The sequence below is a fragment of the Parasteatoda tepidariorum genome, chromosome 8 (genome assembly GCF_982258835.1).
Source record: "Parasteatoda tepidariorum strain Cologne lab strain chromosome 8, Ptep-v5.0, whole genome shotgun sequence".
In the NCBI taxonomy this organism is placed as follows: Eukaryota; Metazoa; Arthropoda; class Arachnida; order Araneae; family Theridiidae; genus Parasteatoda; species Parasteatoda tepidariorum.
Genome location: NC_141762.1, coordinates 79,156,015 through 79,174,090, shown reverse-complemented (window position 1 = coordinate 79,174,090; position 18,076 = coordinate 79,156,015). Strand labels below are relative to the sequence as shown.

Here is an 18,076-nt window from a genome sequence, read left to right as displayed (position 1 = left end):
AGCCAACCTTTCGATGACTATGCTTTATACTAGATGGAATGCCTTGTATCAAAAGTATGTTTTTTTTTTTGGGTGGAGAAATGAAAAAACAGAAATTTACTTGTATATAATGATCGTAGATTTCTTTGGAAGCTCTCATCTCACATCTTACTTTCCATGAAGCTACAAGATACTTGATAATCTGAAATGTAAACAATTTTAATAACTGAATCGAAAACTTAGAAAATTGAATACTTTATTCTCAGAATTCATATTTCATTTATATATATGAGTCGCGTTTATTCACTTGTAACTTTTATGAAAATGGGGAGCCAATAAAGCTTTTAATTGTACTGTTGATAATTTGAAAAATCTTGGTGGGGGGAAATATTCTAAGCAAAAAAAATAAAAAAATGGTGCATTCTAAGCAAGAAAAAAAATCATTAGAAATTAAAGTTACTTAAATTTATTTTTTTACAAAATATAATGTACAGTCCGCAAAAAAAAAAGATATCACCCTGAATAACTTTCGTTCTAATGATCGGATTTTCGCGAACTAAGTGTCAATCTTAATGGTTCCGGGGGGTGACCTCAAATATGCTAATTAATTAGTGCTAACTATTAATTAAGTTACGAAATCAGACACAAAAACGCACTTTCTCTGAATAAACATGTATTTTTTTTTACAAATTTGGAATCCAGACACTTGAATTAGGGGGGGTAGACAAAATTTTGAAAAAATTGGGTCTTAAATTGGGTCACAATAAAGGTTTATATATTTGGCGATAGTCCAGAAAACCGCCAAAAAAAGTCGCCAGCGCAAATTAATATTTTAAGGTAACCCATTGACTAATTCAAAAGAAGAAGACTTAATTTCACTAGGTTGCTAAGCAACCAATATCTGACTGTAAAAAAAAAATTATAGAATGCTCTGTGATTGCTCGGAGAGGTTTAATAGAAATATATCAAAGTTAATAGAAAATATCGCAAAGTCTCTAGGATATAGACAATTTTTAAGCTAATTTCTGTCCAAAAAGCAAAATTTTTTTAAATTTCATCTCCTTTGAAAAGAAAATATGAATCGATTTATAAATTACTTATGATTTTCTAAGTTTTTAGAATTTAAATATATGAACTTTTTATCTGATATTATTTAGATTATATTGTTTTTGTTATACTTATTCGAGGATTTCATACTAAAATCAAATTAACATAACTTATTATGGCTATATACAAAATTTCAGGGATAATCATTTTTACAGCTTTAATCGAGTGTTCTAGGCAAGAAAGTTTGAAGAAAAAAAAGTGCTTGAAAAATAAAATGTATATTTTATAGTAATTCTAATGCGTATTCACAAGGTTTTCTATAATTTACGATATTTCTTTTTTCTATAATTCAAGGAATTGCTGAATGTTTAGAGGTATTTTAAAAACATTGAAATATGCTATGTTTAAGAATAAGATATTGAAATAATATGTTGCATATTGAAAGATTCATTGTTTAAAAAATCGCTTCATTCTGCTAGATATTTAGGTTACAAGGCTTTCTTTGGATAAAGATGATTAGCAAATACCATCCTCATCCTTCGATACATTCTCAAACTTACATTCGCAAATTCACCATAAAATGTCGCAGAGCATATTCTTCAAATACGATTACAGCTACATTTACCATCAAATACTGCTACTAAGATTATTTTTGTTTTCTTATATATGTTACCGGACAAAGTATGAAACGCCGGTATTGAATAGAATGCCTAGGCATTCTATACGATGCCGGATGTTTTCAGCAAAGTATGAAATGTGAGAGGTATTACATACTTTCCCTAGGCATTCTATAGAATGACAAATGTTATTTAGGCAAAGTATGAAATAAACGTCTTGATGAGGTTATTAAGTAAATGATGTGCATGTTACTGTGAATGACCGAAATCGGTGGTTGTTGACTTTCACCGGTGAATGTTGACAATCACATAGTCGCTTTGGTGAATGTACGAAATATTTACTACATCCGATTTGAAAATAATTTATTCGTGGATATAATTACATTTATTCGATATTTTAATACTTACTGACGATAGATTAGAAGAAACATCAGTGTTTGGAGTATCAGGCTAATATATATCGGTCAATGACACTGAACCTTAAAAAAACATCGGTGTAGGACATACCGGGCAGTGGCACTTGACCTTAGAAAAACTTCAGTGTAGGGTATACCGGGCAGTGGCACTTGACCTTAAAAAAGCATCAGTGTCTGGTATACCGGGCAAATGTATACCAGGCAGTGACACTTGACCTTAAAAAAACATCAGTGTTTGGTATGCCAGGCAAATGTATACCGGGCAGAGGCAATTAACTAGAACTAGTATGACTAGACCTTTTGTAAATGTCCGAAATATATACTAAGTCTAGTTAAGTGCCAAAACCTGGTAATACATTTGCCCGGTATATCCTACACTGATGTTTTTTTAAGGTCAAGTGCCATTGCCCGGTATGCAGACAATCACCAAAGCGACTGTGTGATTGTTGACATTCACCGGTGAAAGTCGACATTCTCCAGATTTCGGTCATTCACAGTAACATGCATTTCTCAGAAATAAAAATGTCATTCTGAAAAAAAGAAAACTGAGAGTTCCATTAAAAAACATTTATTCAAAATGTGTAAAGAAAAGTAAAAAGTTGTGCAAGCCATAATTTATGCCTGTCTTATTAAGGGAAACAAAATTTTCATATAAAAAATAAGAAAATAACCTAATTGTCATTTTTGAATGACATTTTGACGAATGCATTTTATACTTTGCCGGTTTCTCATTTGGCATTCTATAGAATGCCTAGGAAATGTGTGAAATATACTCCGAAGAGACATTACATTATAGCCACCCTGCTAATAACACGTAGGACGACCCTTAGCCCTCGAAAATGCTAGCACCCGCCGTGGCAATGATTCCACAAGGTGCTGATAGAGTCTGAGGTATCTGGTACCAAGCGCTCACCAACTGGTCCTGCAATTCCCTCACATTGCAGGGGTGGGGGGGGGGTAGCGTAGCAGTATGAATTTGGTTTTCCAAGTAGGACCACAAATGCTCTTTTGGATTAAGGTCAGGTGAATTTGGGGGCCAAGATATGACTTGAAAGTCACTGGAATGTTCCTCGAGTCAATCCATGACGTGAAAAATTTATTAGTATATTAATGATGAAATAATAAACGTAGTAGGGTAAAGAATAAGATTTTTAAAAATTTTAAAATTTAATTAAATAGTTGATAAAATAGTTCTGCGAAACACTTCCAGATAGGTGATTAAAAATTACTTTTAAGATTAAGACGACGTATAAGATGTTGAGAAATTTGCAATGATATGAGAGATGCTTAAAAATGTTGACTACGTATTTTTATTATTATTTATAAAAAATATATTCAAGAAATTGATAAATATTTTATTCCAAATCTATTCATACGTATGTATATTATAGAAATTGTATCAGTTATTGAGAAAAAAAAACTAAAAAATAAAAAATAATCACATTGAATAAGCAAAATCTGGTGTATAATCATATTCTATCACAAGCATGCTTTTATAAAACTCAACATTCGTTGATGTTTTATTCAAATTTCTTTACTAAATTTCAAATAGAATTTTAGACGACTAAAAAAGAAATATCGTATTTTAAAGTTTTAAAGAAATAGAAATAAAAAGATTAGCAAACGATTATTAGCGAAAAAAATATGAATGAAATTTTACGCCACTCGCGCTAAGTCAAGTTCCTCGTAAGTTTATCACATTTTAATATTAATCGCCCCATTAAATCATTTCTTCATTGTCGCCAAATTATTTTTTTTTAAATAATTAATTTTAATTTTTCTCATCTTCTAATAAATAAAAACAATAGAAACTTTAGATTTTTCAATTGAAAAATATGTAGATTAAAATGGTATAGAAAAATCCCTACTTTATAATTCAAAATTTTTTCATCCTCGCTTTAATTAAATAATAAAAAATAATAAATAATTATTAAAAATTATTTTTTTCAGGAAATTATCTTTGGGTAAATGAGTTTTATGAGTGGGTGCAATTTTTTTTTGAATTGCTTCATTAGTTTTTAAAATATGACTGAAAACGCAAAAAACGAAATTAACATTAAAGTGTCCAAACTTTGAATCGCTCTCCTGACCAAACTATGGGGACCACATTTCCCAGATTGCGGCTACCCCCTATATTTTGAAGATAAGAAATCCAAATATGCAAAAAAAAATTATATGTTTATTCAGAGAAAGTACGTTTTTGTGTCTGATTTCGTAACTTAATTAATAGTTAGCACTAATTAATTAGCATATTTGAGGTCACTCCCCGGAACCATTAAGATTGGCACTTAGTTCGTGAAAATCCGATCATTAGAACGAAAGTTATTCAGGGTGATATCTTTTTTTTTTTGCAGACTGTACATCTATTATAAAAACCAGAGTTCATGCGTATGTGCGTCTCTCGTTCATAATCCAAAACAATTTGTCCTAGTGTCCTGTAATTTTGAATAGAGACAATTTCAGTCATCAATCCTACACGTCTTTTCAAAATTTCGTTCAATCTGTTCGAAAAGCACGTAGGAAAATTTGTTTTTTCACATAGATTTAGGATTGATCGGGCATTGTTATTATTTAAACTGAAGGTGTTTTTATTTTAATTACTTTAAATGATGATACCAGTAAAGTTTTTTTTTCAGTTTTCAGCCATAAAAAAAGAAAGAAAAGAAAAAAAAATCATATTTTATTTCACGCTCTAAAAGAAGTATTTATTTTTGATTCATTACGTCAGGAAAGCTCAAGGAAAATGAGCATGGGATGACATCACCGAATTGATAGTTTAAAAAATAAATTATCTGAAACAACGTGATTATTTTCTTTATCAAAGAACTACATTGTAGTAAAACGATTAAAAATAAAATCAAAATAAGCTCTTACATAAAAGGCTACAATTCCATTCAAAATAGATAGCAGTAAATTGTATGTTACTACAACCCATCTCATGTCATAAGGTTTTCTTTCCTTCATTATCTTCGGAATAATCAGTTTCACCAGAAATAGGTACGTGATTATTATATAAACTCCGTATATAGGATGTTTAATTAAATGTTTAGTTTCTCGTAAGTTTTCTAAAAAGAAAAATAATATAATTTAAACAACGGAAAAATAAATGAACTGCAGAGCATAAATTTCACTAATTTTTTTAAGCAAGCTTTTGCCTGATGTAAATAAATAATAACTTAATTATGCATTGAAGAATAATACTTACCGTTACTTTTGATAAAGCTGTAAATATCTGCTAAAACCATTTCTTATTGTTGGAAACTGCCTTCAAAATACTTTTCTTAAGAATCTGCAATACATACATAGATTTAAAAATATGAGGTGACAATGGAAGTATAACCCAACATCTACCTGAAAACACAAAAAATGCCTTTGTTTGGGTAGCAGATTTAAAAATACGAAGTGACAATGGAAGTATAACCCAACGTCTACCTGAAAACACAACAAAATGTGCCATTCTTTGGGTAGCAGATTTAAAAATACGAAGTGACAATGGAGGTATAACCCAACATCCACCTGAAAACACAAAAAATGTCTTTGTTTGGGTAGCAGATTTAAAAATACGAAGTGACAATGGAAGTATAACCCAACGTCTACCTGAAAACACAACGAAATGTGCCATTCTTTGGGTAGCAGATTTAAAAATACGAAGTGACAATGGAGGTATAACCCAACATTCACCTGAAAACACAAAAAATGTCTTTGTCTGGATAGCAGATTTAAAAATACGAGGTGACAATGGAAGTATAACCATTGCAACAGAAGTATAAGAGAATTTGCAGACTTGGTCGATTATCTCTAGAACTGCTGGATCGATTCTGATGAAATTTGATCTGTACATATATTGATACAATACAAAACAAATAACCATTCAACAATTGTAATACACAAAAGTAAAATCATGCGTAACCGTCGTTGGATCCAGAAAGTATAAAATTGCCACAGGCAATTTAAGCCAATTGCCACAGGAAATGATAAACTGCCTTATATCAAGTGTGAAATCACACTGCAAAGCCTGTATATCTGTAAGAGAGGACCATACCTCTTATTTAACTCATTTTTTGTTTATTCTACAACCGTTGCTTCATATCTTCTGACTCCAACGAGTGTTACGCACGATCATGAGAGTGTATTACAATTGTTGAATGGTTGTTTGTTTTGTATTGTATCAATATATGTACATATCAAATTTCATTAAAATCAGTCCAGTAGTTCTAGAGATAATCGACCAAGTCTGTAAATTCTCTTAATTTCTTACACCAGTGTACAGTCCGCAAAAAAAAAAAAGATATCACCCTGAATATCTTTCGTTCTAATGATCCGATTTTCACGAACTAAGTGTCAATCTTAATGGTTCCTGGGGGTGACCTCAAATATGCTAATTAATTAGTGCTAACTATTAATTAAGTTACGAAATCAGACACAAAAACGTACTTTCTCTGAATAAACATATATTTTTTTTTACATATTTGGAATCTAGATACTTGAATTAGGGGGGGTAGACAAAATTTTAAAACAATTGGGTCGTAAATTGGGTTGCAATAAAGGTTTATAAACTGCTGTTTGTAGAAAATGCAACACCATGAAAGAATCATCAGAATCAAATGAAATTTAATGCAGAAACGACTTGTACTGATACAAATAAATGATGAAATTTTCAAAACAAAAGGAACAAATTAAGCGTCCGAAATCAGTATTTGGTGCAGCCACCACGCGCTGCAATAAGTGCTGCTATACGACGTGGCATGGAGTCAAACAGATGTTGAATATCTGCTTGAGGAAGAGAATTCCATATCGCTTGTATGCGCAACCAAAGTTCGTCTTTGGAAACTGCAGGACGCGGATCACGAGTGAGACGCCGACCAACCATATCCCACACGTGCTCAATAGGCGACATATCCGGCGAATAAGCAGGCCAAGGAAGAAGTTGCATGCGTTGTGCTGAACAGAAGTCTCTAACAGTCCGCGCAACATGTGGGCGTGCATTATCCTGCTGAAAGATAGCTCCAGGGATGCCTTGAAGGAAAGGAACGACTTCGGGCTGTAGCACTTCACGGACGTATCTGTTGCTATTGAGATTACCCTCAATTCGTATCAAATTGGATCGTCCATGATACGAAATCGCACCCCAGACCATAACTCCGGGTGTTCGACCACTATGTCGTTCAATAATACACTCAGGAAGGCAGCGTTGACCGGCATAACGTCTAACACGAACACGGCCATCATGGGTCCACAAATTGAAGCGTGATTCATCTGAAAAGACAACTTGGTGCCAATCAGCTCGCCAGTCTCTGTGCTCAAGAGCCCACTGCCGACGCAGCCGTCGATGATCCGCCGTGAGGGGAATCCTGTATAATGGCACCCTTGCACGCAATCCACGGCGCAGCAGACGACGACGAATTGACGAAGCCGACAATTGTACACCTGTAGCAGTAGACCAATGTGCTGCCAGCTGCCTGGAGGAAGCTGTGCGATCATTCACCGCCATGCGGAGCAGGTGTCGATCATCGCGCTCTGACGTCACCTTCTGTCGTCCAGTGCCTGTTTTTCGAGTTGTTCGGTGCTCGTCGGTCCACTGCTTCCAAACTCGCATCACTGTGGAACTGTTCCGCTGCATACGAGCTGCTATTGCGCGATAGGAAAATCCTCCTTCTCGAAGGCCGATTATCCTCCCTCGTTCAAACTCCGTAAGTTGCTTGAATTTCTTATTCTTCCGTCGTGGAGGCATACTCAGGTCTCACTAAACGTTTGCCACTAACAAATAATCATAGACTATTTTCAACGTCCCGCTACAGCACTTTATTTATACGCTTTCAGCATCAATTCAGAGGGCGCTGCGCGCGCCACGCACGCGCGATGGCTCTGAAACTTTATTAATTTGCATAATATCCTATAATTGACATTTGCTGCGAATTTCATTTGATTCTGATGATTCCTTCATGGTGTTGCATTTTCTACAAACAGCAGTTTATATTTGGCGATAGTCCAGAAAACCGCCAAAAAAAGTCGCCTGCGCAAATAAATATTTTAAGATAACCCATTGACTGATTCAAAAGAGAAACGCTTAATTTTACTAGGTTGTTAGGCAACCAATTTCTGACTGTAAAAAAATTGAAATAATGTTTTGTGATTGCTCTGAGAGGTTTAATTAATAGTTAATAGAAAACATCTCGAAGTTCCTAGGCAATAGACAATTTTTAAGTTCATTTATGTCCAAAAAGCAAAAAAAAAAATTATTTTATTCTCCTTTGAAAAGAAAATTTGAATCGATTTATAAGTTTTCAGAATTTAAATACATGAACTTTTTATCTGATATTATTTAGATTATGCTATTTTTGCTATGTTTATTCGAGGATTTCATACTAAAATCAAATTAACATAACTTATACAAAATTTTAGCTATATACAAAATTAGCTATATACAAAATTTTAGGGATAATGATTTTTACAGCTTTAATCGAGTCTTCTAGGTATGAAAGTTTGAAGGAAAAAAAAAGTGCTTGAAAAATAAAATGTAGATTGTATAGTAATTCTAATGCACATTCACAAGGTTTTCTATACTTTACGATATTTCTTTTTTCTATAACTCAATGAATTGCTGAATGTTTAGTGACATTTTAAAAACATTGAAATATTTTATGTTTAAGAATAAGATATTAAAATAACCAGCGGATGACCGAGCTCCGCTCGGAGAAAACAGGTATCGAAGCTAACTCGAAGATTTAAATTTTCAATTGTGATTTATCAAAACAATACATGCCATAAGAAAATTTGTGAAACCATTGGTGAAAAGATAACCGGTTAAAGTGCACCATTGTAAACTATCTAAACAAAGTTTGGAAAGGGAACTATTCTATACAAAGGTAAAGTTTGAAAAGTCATAGGAAATAAAATGTTATTGATAACAAAAAATTATACAATTAAAGACACTGTTCACAACGAATTCGTAAATTTGCTTCCGTTCATCCGCTTCTTGAAAATTCTTGTCCAGGAAAAGGCGTCGATGAGAGAGGTATTGTCGAGCATAAAAGACAATGTAAACTCCTCAGGAAGACGCGTCATCTTGGTGGTTGTAAGCGTTGCGAGGTTTCACGATGCATCCTTTCAGCTTTTCATTCGTAACAACGGCATTCAAAACGTGTCGCAGTATTTTTCTCAAAACAGCATCGATGGGCAGCGGGTTGTCGACTGGATCGCAGACTAATAGTTGACGTTCTCCATAGCTTGCTTCGTAAATTCCTAGCATCCAGTGCTCGCCTCTATCCATTTGAGCTCTCTTGTGAATGGGAATGAGTAGCACGTCGAATCCTTGTTGAACGCCGTATAGATAGTTGGAAACCTTGTTCTGGTCGCTGATATCGTTGAGAAGAGCCATTCCTTCATAAGCGCTATCCGCTGTTGTAACGTAGAAGCGTGCGACAAATTCAGGGTGAAGTACGGCAACTTTGACGGTCGGGTAAGCTTGTTCGGCGTAATGGAGAAGCATTCTGACAATGACGGTATCTTCTAGTTGTCCATTTGCGGGTAGAATTGAGTTGATCGCTTGTTGTTCCAAAATTCCGGCTCCTTGAAGAATTTCATGTAGAGGTGCGCTCTGCATGTTGAAAATGTAGCTTGAAATCTGATGAATGTTGAAATGTCGGACTTTGTTGACGGTGATTTTAACACAAAAGTTAAACTTTTCTCCACTTTGATAAATGTAAACTAATGCGAACCTTACAATTAAATTATTAATTCTTTCGTATATTATTGGTTTAAGTTGTCGAAAATTAATATTTCAATTGTAAGGTTCGCATTAGCATACATTTATAAGAGTGGAGAAAAGTATCTATAGCCATTATGGCGAACTAATAAAGTTTGAAAATATCCTATCTGTAACTCCGAACTGCTCGACCGTAGCTCTTCAAAACCGGCGCCAATCGATTCCTCGTGGCCAAAAACCCCAGACCCCCAAGTTTACCGGAGTTTATTAATTCTGGGGCGATTTTCGACTTGGCAACCATTCCTCGTATTATAGTATAAGATATGTTGCATATTGTATGATTCATTGTTAAAAAAATTGCTTCATTTTGCTAGATATTTACGTTACATGGTTTTCTTTGGATAAAGATGATTAGCAAATAGCATCCACATGTTTCGATACATTCTGAAACTTACGTTCTCAAATTCACCATAAAATGTCGCACAGCATATTCTTCAATTACGATAGGCTACATTTACCACCAAATACTGCTACTATGATTATTTTTGTTTTCTTATATATATATATATATATATATATATATATATATATATATATATATATATATATATATATATATATATATATATATATATATATATATATATATATATATATATATATATATATATATATATATGTATCTGATATAATGCTCTCTTTTTAAACAGAGCTCGTAAGGCCCTTAAGATACTGAAATGGGGGCACGAAAACTTAAAAGATTTTTTTTTCCTAATTCCCGCCTGTGTTAACATCCGTCAATTCAGGCATCTACAGGGAGACAGATATCTGTGTGGCCTAAGGATTCCTAACGAGCATCAAACATTCTCAAAATTAAGTGTTCACTCACTAGAAAACTTAGTGTTCATTCAATTTAAGAACTGTTCCTTCACTTGGTTATCTTACTACTTATTATTTAAACCACCAAAAGCTTAAAACAATATTATGTAAGCTATCAAATTTTATTTCACATAATTTGCATTTAATAACAAATATGTCGACATGCATTTAATAACAAATACGTCATTTAGCTAAAATTACAAATTTTGAAATTTTTATGATTTTTTTTTAAAGACAAGCTAAGCTTAAGTGTTCCATCACTGGTTAGTTTACCCTATAAGATTTTGAGAAATTTGCGATGTTGTGAGAGATGCTTAAAAATGTTGACTACGTATTTTCATTAATATTTATAAAATATATATTCAAGAAATTGATGAATATTTTATTCCAAATTTATTCATTCGTATGTATATTATTGAAATTTTATCAGTTATTGAGAAAAAAAAACTAAAATATAATTCGCGATCGCAACGCTCGAGTACGCCGTCTAGCGGGAGCCTGTAAATATCGGACATTAATTTATCACGTTTTCATTTAGTTCCATCAAAGTCATTGACTGAATCAGACGCCATTTTTTAGCAGCAAATAGGAAACAAAATTTCCCTAAGGAAAATGCCGAAGAACTTGAAAAAAATCTCCAGAATATTAGTAAATCTTTCAGGAACAGAACACGCCAAACATTTGAAGAAAAATTCTTCAATAATTTTTAATTTCTATTATCAACAAACTTGCAACTGATGACTTCCGATTTCGGATACTGTTACAGATGTGTGTATTAAGGTAAAATGCATTTCTTCTGTCTTCAATTCATTACGAATTAAAGTGAAGTCAACATTGCTTTCGTCATTCCAGTGAATAAATATGAATTCAGAACATACAGAATTGTAATAGTTATAGAATAGTATATATTTCTGTATCCATATAATTCGGAAAACAACAATAAAAAATTATCCAAGTTACTTGAAATAGTGCCATTTCTGCTGATTCTTAATTAATTTAAATCGTTTTCTTGGTAAGTTTTTTTTTAATTTTGAAAGAATAAGTTCAACTAGAATTCAGCTATTCTGTTTTTAGCTACATATTCAAATTCATATCAATTATAAAATTTTGCTGTGTAGTATGTTATCTAAAAGTAATGAAGGTATAAACTGTGTATCTATTATTTGAGAATAAAGTTTTCAAACAAGGAACTTATCATTTTGGAATTCTCCGGGAATTATAAATCAGGTAAGTGCAATGATTTTTACAATAAAAAATTTGCTTGTAAATATTTTTTTTTTCATTTGATGATGGTTCTCTACACTACAGAATGGGTTTTTACGTCTGATTAAGAACTATAAGAATAATAAAAAAAGAAACAATATGAAAGTTTTTATTTCAATGTAAAGAATTCTTAAAATCGTTTTTTTATCCTAAGAATTCTTTATTTTCCGTTTTTTAGTTTATAATTTCTTGATAAAAATTGTTCTCAAAATACTTTTTTTGAAAAATTAAATGGTATAACATTATGTGTTTATGTATACTTCTTGTATATTCCAATGTTTGAAGTAATATGATTCAGAAAAGTATGGAATAAAAATTCGGTACTAACGTATTAACGCCACCGCCGCTACAGATTTGGCGGTTTTTAAGAGCCGCTAATCTGCACTTAAAATTTTTGCGACAATTCATAAAATAAAACACTTTATTTAAAATCAAAATAGTTAATCGGATTTCGGTGGAAAATGAGCCGATATAGAGTTTAGCATAGATTCAAAACAATCATATCGCCATATGAACTCTGATGAATAAGATTCCAAATGAAATAACATTTCCAAAACGTACGTTTACCAAGATAAAGTTTTATGTTGTGGGAATTGGTACATTTTCGTTTTTTCGGTAAAATATTTCCCTCCTGAATAAATAAAATTGCATCTTGTTTTGTTTTTGGCAAATCCCAAAGACGAATATTCGTAGCACTAAAAATGGCGACAAAAAAGAATTGTTTTTTTTTTTTTTTTTTTCGTCAGCATTCTTTATTTTACGTTTCTTAGTTTCTAAATAATGATTTTTATTGAAACTTGAAATTTTTTGATAAAAATTGTTGTCAAAAAACGTTGTTTACAAAATTAAATTTCATAAAATTATGAGGCTTATGTATACTTTTTGTTCATTTTAATTTTTGAACTAATATGATTCTTAAAACTATAGAATGTAAAGTTTAAATGGGCCTTTCATGTTATATCATTAAATTTAGTAATACTATTTCTCGGGCATTAGGTTTTAACTCTTATAAGAATATACATATTTTTTTCTGTTAATGTACAAATATTTTTCCGATGTGTTTTGGATGTTCCTTCTCTAATAAAAAGAGATACCATTTTCTTTTCGGTTGCATAAGAAAGAAGATCAAGCATTTTTCTTTTTTAAATTTAATAAGCCACATTAAAGAAGGAACGTTGCAATGCTACACGCTACATTAACGACGTCTCCAGAGTAACTGAATGACGGTTCATATAGAAATCGCAGGTAAGCGTCTCATACAACAACGCCCCCTATAGTTCGTTGCGATCGCGAATCACATTAAAGAAGCACAATCTGTTGTATAATCATATTCTATCAGAAGCATGCTTTTATAAAACTCCACATTCTCTGAATAAAATGTATTTTATTCAATAAAATGTTTTATTCAAATTTCTTTACTAAATTGCAAATAGAATTTTAGACGACTAAAAAAGAAACATCGTATTTTATAGTTTTAAAAAAATAAAAAGATTAGCAAACGATTTTTCGCGAAAAAAATATGAATGAAATTTTACGCTAAGCGGACTAAGTCAAGTTCCTGTTAAGTTTATCACATTTAAATATTAATCGCCCCATTTAATCATTTCTTCATTGTCGCCAAATTATTTTTTTAAAAATAATTAATTTTAATTTTTCTCAGCTTCTAATAAATAAAAACAGTTGAAACTTTAGATTTTTCAATTGAAAAATATGTAGATTAATATGGTATAAAAAAATTCATACCTTATAATTCAAAAATTTTTCATCCTTAATTTAATTAAATAATAAAATATAACTAACAATTATTAAAAATTATTTTTTTCGTGAAATTATCTTTGGGTAAATGAGTTTTATGACTGGGTGAAATTTTCTTCGAATTGCTTTATTAGTTTTTAAAATATGACTAAAAACGTAAAAAGTGAAATTAAAATTAAGGGGTGCGAACTTTGGATCGCTCTCCTGACCAAACTATGGGGACCATATTTCCCAAATTGCGGCTACCCCCTATGTTTTGAAGGTTAAGAATCCAAATATGTAAGAAAAAATATATGTTTATTCAGAGAAAGTACGTTTTTGTGTCTGATTTCGTAACTTAATTAATAGTTAGCAATAATTAATTAGCATATTTGAGGTCACCCCCAAGAACCATTAAGATTAACACTTAGTTCGTGAAAATCCGATCATTAGAACGAAAGTTATTCAGGGTGATATCTTTTTTTTTTTTGCGGACTGTACAAAGATGCATGAAAAGCAATATTTGCAAGTGTAATAAAAAGTGCATAAAAATACAGAATAGAAAAAAGGATACTTTCTGGCTTATTCTTCATATAATTACCAAATCTAATCAGGCATGTATCGGAACACAGAACCATATTTTTATATCCACATATTAACAGAAAAACCATCCCTAACCAATGAGCCAGTTCTCGGCAGCTGTTTTTACAAAACTATTCGAATTCTGGGCCTTATAGGGCAAAGGTGGATCCAGACTTCCCACTAGGGTTAAGGAAATTTAAAAGTTTGCCGGCACTCTCGACCCTGACATTGCTAAATCCCTGAATTACCTGGTTTAAATAGCATCATTGTTTTCCTCACGACCTTTGTGCCTCTTTCGATTTGGATTGCCTGTCGCTGGTCACATGGGTAAACAATCCCCATATTGGTGACTAGTTTGAATTGCGAAGTATCATTGTGCCCTTTTATTTCCATTTTCGCTTTTCCTTTTTACTTTATTTGTTTCATACCTTTAAATTAATAATAACAAGTTGTTGCAAACTTGAGTGTTCTATTAAATAAAATTTCTTTAAATTATATCTTTTACCTGTTAGAGATCGCAATTAAAAAAGACGGAAATTATGACTTCATAGAATTAGCAGTCATAAATGAAATCCAAACGAGAACAGCAGATTATAGGAGGTAAGTTTAAAATTAATTCATTTATTAATTTATTTCAAATTTTATATGATATTATTTATTAATTATGTGGACCAAACATATTTCGCTCTTTTTTTTTTACTAATTAGAGGTTTAACAAATTCAAATGCATTAAATATATTCACCTGAAAAAAATGAAACTAGATTACAAATATTATTTTTAACTGAATAGTTTTTTGTTAGATATCTTTAAAAAGAGATTTTAATAGCCTTTAAATATTTGAGTATTTTTGCTGTCAGAATTTAAAGTTAACAAGTAAACTTAATTAAACTGTCAAATAGAATTAAATTTTGTGAGATTACTGATTAAATTTGTTATATTTAATAGTCAGAATTTGAATAAAATGTTAAAATAAATATCCATTAATTATTGGACAAGCCAGAACTCATCTATTTTGTTATAAAAGGTTAAAAAGCTCCCATTTACAGAGTATTAATTATCTACTAATCATTAACTTATTGTTAGAAATATTAATGTTGTTTAAATGAATTTATTGGTTTCATATTTATGACATGTTTTATTGTGTAATTGACTAACACATTTTTATTCAATTTAATATTTTAAAAATTAAACAACAATTTTAAAATATTCTTCGATTTTGTTGTTCGCATCTAAAATTTTAATTAGGATTTTATTTTAAATTTAATTGATTGTACTCTAAGTTTTAATAATTATTTATCGTAAAGAATCAAATGAAAGTTGTTACTTATTAAGAAGAATAATGATTTGAACTTTTGGAGAAAGAACTTTTCTTTGAACACTGTTAATAATGACCATAACGATTGAAAGCACAATTCATACTAAAGTCCTGGATACGTAGTTTCAAATCATACCACACTTTGAACTTCATAAAAAACCGACAGCAAAAATTTTTAAAAAGTTAAGGAAAAAAGCTAAAAAAAAATTCTAGATCGCAGAGCTTGTTTAAATAGAGAACTTTGATATTCAGTAAAGAAATTATTGGTGTACTGTTGTTTAACCAGGGTTTTCAGGGAAGAAAAAGACCAAATATCTAATTTTTCACTAACTTTGTCTGAGCATAACTCTAAAAAGCTGCAATGAAATGAGTTCATGTCCATAACTAGGCAGCGATATACTAATAATATGGCAAAAAAACAAAAAAACAAAAAAAAAAGCTGGGTTTTTTTTTCTTTCTTCAGATAAACCCCTTGAAACATATTTATATTTCACTATTTAAGTTCATTTTGTAAGGAGATGTCTACGCTGACGTCACTTATCTGTCCATTGGCAATCCATTAATGATCAATAAACAACGCATAGCAAACAATGGGAGTACGTTTATTTCCAGATGTGCGTAAGAATTGTCCAATAAAAATGCTTCGAATAATAATTGATTGATTTTTATACTCATTTATTTATAGATAAGCTTCTGACATGGATATCTCAATGGGATACCTGAGAGTGACGTAGTGTGGATATTTCGATCCTGACTGGTTGATGAAACGTGGCATTTGTTGACTTTATCAACTGTCCTTTCCATTTTATTTTGAGTAAGCCAAGCCCATTAAGTATCAAATTCCCTTAAATGACCTATTCTATATTCTTCCACAAAGATTTCAATTCTCTCACTGTATGTTTCTAACTTAATACAAAGACCAGTATGAAGCCACGTGGAACATAAGCAAACTATTTATACATGCATGTTGTCAGGCACATAAAACAAAAATATGTCATGGTTACAGTAACATACATATACAAATAATAAATCTAAGTTAAGTAAAAAAAGACGAGAAAGATTTTTATTTTAACAAATTCGATGTGTGATATCTGCACTGTATTTACTTAACTTCACGTTAATTAACATTCTAACTTTGAATGTTTTGAATGTTTTGGATGTATGTTTTTATGTTATGTAATTCCAATTCTCTCACTATATGTTTCTAACTTAACACAAAGAACAGCACGAAGCCATGTGGAACATAAACAAACTAATTATGCATGCATGTTGTCAGGTACAAAAAACACAAATATATCATGGTTACAGTAAAATACGTATACAAATAATAAATCTAAGTTAAGTAAAAAAAGACGAGAAAGATTTTTATTTTAACAAATTCGATGTGTGATATCTGCACTGTAATTACTTAACTTCACGTTAATTAATATTCTAACTTTGAATGTTTTGGATGTATGTTTTTATGTTATGTAATTCCAATTCTCTCACTATATGTTTCTAACTTAACACAAAGACCAGCACGAAGCCATGTGGAACATAAACAAACTAATTATGCATACATGTTGTCAGGTACATAAAACACAAATATATCATGATTACAGTAAAATACATATACAAATAATAAATCTAAGTTAAGTATAAAAAGACGAGAAAGATTTTTATTTTAACAAATTCGATGTGTGATATCTGCACTGTATTTACTTAACTTCACTTTAATTAACATTCTAACTTAAGTGGAATTACTTAGCTCATCTTTAACACGCGAGCAATCAGCAGGCGATGCTCGCCTGCTGATTGCTCGCGCTTGATCTGTTGATCTCGATTGATCTGTCACACAAGTGCGTATTAGTAATCTCCTTGAAATGCAAATACCCAGTTACCCGTGAACCGTTAATAAATAACTTCATTCAACCCTCGCGTAACCTTTTTGTTTTTATGGTCCATATTCGTATAATGCTAATAATTATACTACATTTTTTTAACGATAGCCATTACTCTGTTAAGTAGAAAAAAATTAAAATATATTTACAAAAGTGTATGAGAGCTTTCTATTTTGATGATTTGAAACTTCTGTTTGTATATGAGTAAAACTTTAATGGTTGGTCCCGACTAATCCCACAACAACATTGCAAAACAAGTTTTCTACACTTTTAAATTTTATCCCCTGTTTCAATTTCAATCTTAAAATACTTAGGTTATCAAAAAAAAATTTTTTTTTCCTTTCTTGAGAATATATTAAAAGTTGCAAACTCTCCTTAAAAAATTATAATAATGATAATATTGTTCTGTTGTGAAAGGAACTGTACGGATCAATTATCAATGTTTCACTCAGATTTAATTATGAATGGCTGACAGAGTGTAAATAACAAAAAGCTTTCGAAAACCGCAATAGAACAAAGAAAGCATTATTATTAAAAGTTTTCACCCAATATCAGTACTCATAAGAATTTTTCCAATTTTTAAACATTTAATGAAATTAACAGGCTTAAATTGAACTAAAAATATTATAAACAATCAAGAAATAAATGAATGAATTGA

General features: G+C 31.2%; 1 protein-coding gene across 3 annotated transcripts in view; it reads right to left on the bottom strand.

Moving 5' to 3' along the window:
• The window catches only part of LOC147806471 (very long chain fatty acid elongase 7-like), a 43,868-nt gene that overhangs the window by 23,736 nt on the left and 2,056 nt on the right, over positions 1–18,076 (bottom strand). For 2 of the 3 annotated variants that reach the window (XM_087169223.1, XM_087169222.1), the window contains exons 2-4: positions 5,265–5,348; positions 4,934–5,124; positions 101–181 (exon numbers count right to left, since the gene is read on the bottom strand). In XM_087169223.1, coding sequence (XP_087025349.1) covers positions 101–181; positions 4,934–5,124; positions 5,265–5,304 — 312 coding nt within the window. In that variant the 5' untranslated portion in view covers positions 5,305–5,348. Of the gene's footprint in view, positions 1–100; positions 182–4,933; positions 5,125–5,264; positions 5,441–18,076 lie in introns of those variants that run through there. The other variant, XM_087169221.1, reaches the window with a different exon arrangement.